Source organism: Pteropus alecto, unplaced genomic scaffold (genome assembly GCF_000325575.1).
Source record: "Pteropus alecto unplaced genomic scaffold, ASM32557v1 scaffold78, whole genome shotgun sequence".
NCBI lineage: Eukaryota > Metazoa > Chordata > Mammalia > Chiroptera > Pteropodidae > Pteropus > Pteropus alecto.
This window is the reverse complement of record NW_006443124.1, coordinates 5950926-5956925: the sequence shown is the minus strand read 5'-3', so window position 1 is coordinate 5956925 and position 6000 is coordinate 5950926. Positions and strand designations below refer to the sequence as shown.

Genomic DNA, 6000 nt, shown 5'->3' with positions numbered 1-6000 from the left:
GGATTTTGTCAAGTTTCTGTACCTATTACAATGACCATGTGGCTTTTGTCCTTTATCTTATTAATATGATTACACTGACTGATTTTCATTTGTTCAACAACCTTGTATTCCTGAGATAAATCCCACTTGATGAAGGTATATAATCCTTTTTATATGTTTTATATGTTTTTATATATTGCTAGAACTACATCCATAAAGGATCTTGGTCAACAATTGAGTATTCTTGTGATGTCTTTGTCTGGTTTGGTTACAGGGTAATTCTGATCTCATAGAATGAGTTGGAAAGTATTCTCTTCTCTTGTATTTTTTTGTAATAGTTTATAAATGATTAGTTAATTCTTCTTCAAACATTTAAGAGAATTCACCAGTGAAGCTGCCTGGAATGGCCTTTTCTTTATGGAAAGTTTTGTGATTATTTATTCAATCTCTATTTGTTGTAGGTCTATATGATTTTCTATTTCTTCTTGAATCAGTTTCAGTAGTTTGTATCTGCCTAGGAATTTTTCCATTTCATCTAGGTTATCTAATTTGTTGGCATACAGTTGTTTATAGAATTCTCTTATACCATTTATTTTATTTTATTTTTTTTGTAAGATTGGTGGTAACGTCCCTACTTTCATTCCTTTTTTTTTCTTGGTTAGTCTAAGTTAAGGTTTGTCGATCTGTGGATTTTAAGAAAACCAACTTATGGTTTTATTGACATCCTCGTTTGCTTTTCTATATTCTGTTTTTCCACTCTATATTATTTCTGTAATTCTGCTGCTTGGACTCAGTTTGCTCTTCTTTTTCTAGTTTAAGGTGGAAGATTAGGTTATTGACTTGGAATCTTTTAAAAAATATATAAACATTTACAGCTATAAATTTCCTTCTAAGTATTGCTTTAGCTGCATCTCATATGTTTCACTATGTTGTGTTTTCATTTTCATTCATCTCAAAGTATTTTCTAAATTTCCTTGTGATTTCTTCTGTGACCTATTTGTTATTTAGGAATATGTTGTTTAATTTTCACATTTGTGAATTTCACAAATTTCCTTCTGTTTTCTATTTCAGAGAACATATACTGTATCATTTTAACATTTTCAAATTTATTGAGGCTTGTTTTATGGCCTACCATATGGTCTATCCTGGAGAATGTTCCATGTATACTTGAGAAGAAAGTGTATTCTACTGTTTTTGGGTGGAATGTTGTACAGATGTCTATTATATACAGTTGATTTTCCTTGCTTCTCTTACAGCAGAAGCAGGGCTGATACCTCAGATGATACTTTAATACTCCACTACCACCTAGTCTTGTCTCTGAGGCCAAGAAGCTATTCATGATCATCGTCATCACCATCATCAATCAATACTTATATAGCATATTGTCCGTGCCAGGCACTCTACATAAAATCACTCAATTAATCCCATCACAGGCTCACCTTTGTACCCCAAGTAGCTGTTCCTCAGTATAAGTGGTGCTCCCCTCACCCTGCCGGGTCTGGTTCCACTCATTCTCAGGCTTCTTTTCCTTTTGCGCCTTCATGCAGTTACAGCAACCACAGGGGTCATGACTTTCAGGAGGTCTGTCTTCTGGGTATTTGTTTCTTCTAATTGCATCAATGTAAGCTGCAAAGCAACAGCCCCTCCATTATGCCTCAGTCTGACCTGCAAATCAACTTTGCTACCTGCCTTAGCTACCTAGGAGGCTGCTTGTATGCATGAGCAGGTGAGTGTAAGGGCCAGACTACAGACGTTATGCTGACTTTGAAGCATCCATATGAAACTAAACAAACATCTTCTTTGAAAAAACAATACAAAAAATATGGAGGCAACCACAAAAAGCTTATAATGCCAGAAACGTGAAGCATAATAGTGTCCTCCAGAAAAGAGGCTCAAGAGGCATCTGCCCAATACTTTGCCTTTAGTGCAGTGCAGGGAAACCTAGATCTCTGTGGTCCATGGTCAGAAGTGACATTGCTCAAAAAATAATATTTTTTGTTGCATTGCCTCCCATCACTAAGATTTAAAGTAGAGGCGAGTTCAGTTCTTTTAAACTAATAGTTATAGAACTAATATGTACAAGACACTTGGTTATATAGATCAAGGAGTGTATGGATAAGACCTACTACTGACCACAGAGAGGTTATACTTTAAAGGGAGAAGATTCAATTAATCATAATGCTTGCAAAATGTAAAGAGGGACATAGCAATCCACTCAGAGAAGGTACAGTACTCATGCCCTATCTGGAGGATATGGAAAAGGCTTTAAAAACATCTTTATTTTGCTTAACATCCCTTAGTGACTATCCACTGCTCCTTGTCCAAATTTCTTATTATGGACCCAGCCTGACTCTCTAGCCTCATCTCTTACCACATACTCCTTTATAGTCTATGCTCAAGCCACACCAAACTGCTTTCAGATCAGCAATGCTTTCTTTTCCCTGTGCCTTTGCACATGCTGTTCCTTCGGCCTGCAACATTCTTCCTCTGAGTCAGCCTAACTGCAATGCATCCTTTATGTAATCAAAGGTAACACTTTCTCCATAAGGCATTCTCTGACACCCAGGCTGTGTTGGGTGCATTGTGTGTTTCCCAAACATACGACCTTGCTGTGTTTAGTCCAGCACTTTAGCCTGTGTTGTAACTGGCTGTTTACCTGTCAAACTCCCTCAGTGAATAGAGAGTTCTGTGAGCTCAGGGGCCCCAAGTCTGTCAATCCCTGCTGCAGGATCAGCATAATGCAGGGTACATAATAGGTATTGGATCAATACTCTTTGCCTGACTGTAGGATGGGAAAGGCCGGCCTATCGGTCCTGATGCAAGCTGAAAGGACAAGACCAAACCAAGACAGAAGGTCAGGCGGCCCGGTTTGTCAGCGAAGATAAGGGCCAGGAAAGCAAGCTGCGGGAGACCACACCACCCCGTTGACCCCCAAGCCACCCTGGCGCGGGCGGGGCCTGACTGCCGCGGGGCCCTGGGCGGGGCACCGGCCGGGGCGGGGCTGGGGGCCGGAGGCAACAAGTCTTCATGGGTGACACTGGGCTCTCGGCGTGTTCCTCTGCTTAAGCCAGCTCTCCTGTTTTCTGGATCCCAGCCCCTGGTTCGGTTCCCCACCTCATCTGGATCCCTACTTAGGCTCAGCATCGTCTTATAGGCCTCCATCCTTCACCTCAGGCCCAGCATCTCAGTCCTCCCGGGCCTTCAAGAGCCCCAACTCTGATCTCTGCCGAACCCCGCTCAGTCCGACCCTCTGCCCAGGACCTAGTACCTTGCGTCCAGCGCTCCCCGCTGCCCAGAGTTGTTGCCATATCTGTTCCTAGTCAGCAGGTCAGCCGAGCCTCTCTTGCGCCTGAGGCTGAAAGAGATGGGGGCAAGAAGCGCTGGGCATGCTGGTCATTGTAGTCCAAGTCTAGGGAGCTGCGGGACATTTGAACTACAACTCCCGGCAGGCTCCGCGCGAGGGGACCCATCGGGGATGCAGGGGAGTAAGGGGCTCGACCCTTGGAAGCGAGCCTTGTGGAGGTGCGTTGTTGCTAGTAAACTGCGGCGCGGTTAGTGGCTCACAGCAGGAAACCGTGGCCGCTTTTCCTAATCTGTAGAGTAGGGAGAGTGGCTTCTCTCCAGCTTAACACTGGAGACATTCAAGAAGGCGCAATAAGATCCTGCCTGGAAAGACTTTGCAAACTATAGTCTAGAGGTTGACAATATGACTCTTTCTCCTCAGGATGTCGTTTTAAAATATATGATAATGCCTGCTAGAGATTCAGAGACAGGTTTTGGAGATGAACCAAACCCTGGGAAAAAGAGCCACGAAAAGTAGAAAAGTGGCGTAGATTTGTGTGTTTAGAGGGCAGTCAGGGTATGCCCCTCCTCCCCCAACTTTTTAGGCGCAGTGTCATTAGAGGGACCGCTATAGGTCGGGGGTAGAGAAAGAAGAAGAGGGCTGGTACATATTGGAGCCGGCATTAGAGCTCCTTCCTATCTTTGCTGTTCCTTATCCTTCATCCTGTCCTACTCCAGGGCCCTTCTGAGACTTTTCTCCTCTTTTCCACCCCAGTCATTTTCTTGGCCCATTCCCTTCTTTTCTGAAGGACCAGGACTAAGAGATTAATAAAAAGGAAATGAAGAAATACTCCTGCTTTCCTCTACTTAGGTTTGCGTGGAAACTTTTAGCAAAGAATAAAAGCAATTCTTCATAGGTGGCTGGGTACAGTGTCCTTACTGACTCATTCCTGCAGATGAGTTGGATGGCCAAAGATCAGACATGCAAAAGTGAAAAATGATCGTGTTCATCCCCAAACAAAAAATTACCTAGAATTCATTGAGTTCTTACCCAGGAAGACCAAATCAGTTATGCCAATTATGGTATCAAGCAGTAGCTACTTAGGCAGTTGGAGTGGAGAGGGGAGATATATAGCCATAGACACAAGCTGAAAGGGTACAAGCCTTCAATGGTATGCAGTTCCATCCCTTCCCTGTAGTCATGGCCCTGGGATATATGAGTATCATTGTGCTCACAGAAGGCTGAGTGGTTTTGGAAGACTAGACATACTGCTCTAGAAAATGGAAAGGGAAAGGTGGGGTGTGCCTTGGAGTCTAGGGGCACAGGGCTAAGGTCTGGAGGTACTCAGAAATGTCATAGTGCTGTAAAGTTAGAGGTATCTGGTTGAGAGTGTGATGTCTAGAGCATTGTAGTGGGTAATTTGATTTAAAAGGGTCACTATGAATTATGGGGCTACTTAGGAATAGAGTCCAGGTTCAAGAACGCTGGACAAGATTTGGGAAATTGGGGCCTCTTGAAAATGTCTGGTACCTCAACAACTTTTCCCATCATCCCCTGAAACTTCACTTTTCTTTTCTAGACAACTCGTTTACTCTTAAACCAGTAAAAACAAAAACAAAAACAAAAACTTTCAGCATTGTAACCTACTCAGATATTGCCATGTAAATGTACCCTTCAGCTCATTTACACCTCAAGGAACACTTATGGATGAATTTTTCTATGACTCTATCACCAGGACTAACTTAGAACTCTAAACCTCAACATTTAGAACACTTCTGTGCCAGTTTTTGTTTAAGCACATCAAGAAAAATATTTCCTACTGTCAAATTCAGTCTCTATGTTTGGTAAAAAGGAAGCTGCGGGCTCAAAGTGTTCAGGATGGTGGTCAGGAGAAAGTAACTCACAAGATGAGAGAGCAACTTGGAAGGAAATAAGGGAAGGGAAATTGGGATCTCTAAGGCAGTTCTCAAAGATAAGGAGGCAGGTATAGAAAGAAGTTCAAAGAGGTGAGAAAGGACATCCACAAATCCTGGAGAGACTGCTGAGTAGAGAGCCACACAATGTTTTACAGCAGATTCAAGTAGAGTTAAGTAGTACTAGCTTGGCTTTGGAAAATTGTGTGCAAGAACTGGGCCAAGAGCCTGCCGTGATTCTTTGTCCACTAAACACTTTACCTAGAGCCAGCCTCAGATCTGTTAGTTTTCTCTACTTACTTTTAGAAATACTTGTTAAACTGTAGTGAATTTTTGCTGATGATACTTAGGTTTGCTCTGTGCCCTATATGATTGAGAAGCTGCCCCACCCACCTCTGGAAGAAACATACTGAGTAAATGATCCCTCTGTCCAGCTGGGCCTGTGCACCTTAGCTGGTTTGCTGGTTGCTCTCCCATAGGAGCGGGGTGGGGGGTGGAGGGTGGGAGTGGGGAGTAAGAGAAAGACACTCTACAGCAACCATCCTATCCTGCCCCACCTGCCACACCTGTTCCTGCTTTGGGGCCATGTAGTCCTGAGTCAGAACAAGGAGGAAGCTGTCTTGTAAATGGTTACCATCCTGTTGTCTAGACATCAAAGAAAAGGTTTGATCTCAGGGAAGATTCAAGGGCTGCAGAAGGCTGCACTCGGATTTCCTGTCAGAGGTGGGGTCTTATATTTGCATAAATAGTAGGATCCTCCATCAGAACCCCCTTTCACATAGTTTGCCAGAGAGCAGAATTCAGCATTTAGTGAATTCATCTTCA

The 6000-nt window shown here is 43.1% G+C and overlaps 1 protein-coding gene across 1 annotated transcript in view; it reads right to left on the bottom strand.

The window, feature by feature from the left end:
• The window catches only part of DNAJC18 (DnaJ heat shock protein family (Hsp40) member C18), a 20524-nt gene extending 17161 nt beyond the window's left edge, over nt 1–3363 (bottom strand). The window contains exons 1-2 of the mRNA XM_006923046.3: nt 3248–3363; nt 1419–1605 (exon numbers count right to left, since the gene is read on the bottom strand). Coding sequence (XP_006923108.1) covers nt 1419–1605; nt 3248–3287 — 227 coding nt within the window. The 5' untranslated portion in view covers nt 3288–3363. The remainder of the gene's footprint in view (nt 1–1418; nt 1606–3247) is intronic.
• Nucleotides 3364–6000: the final 2637 nt, after the last annotated feature.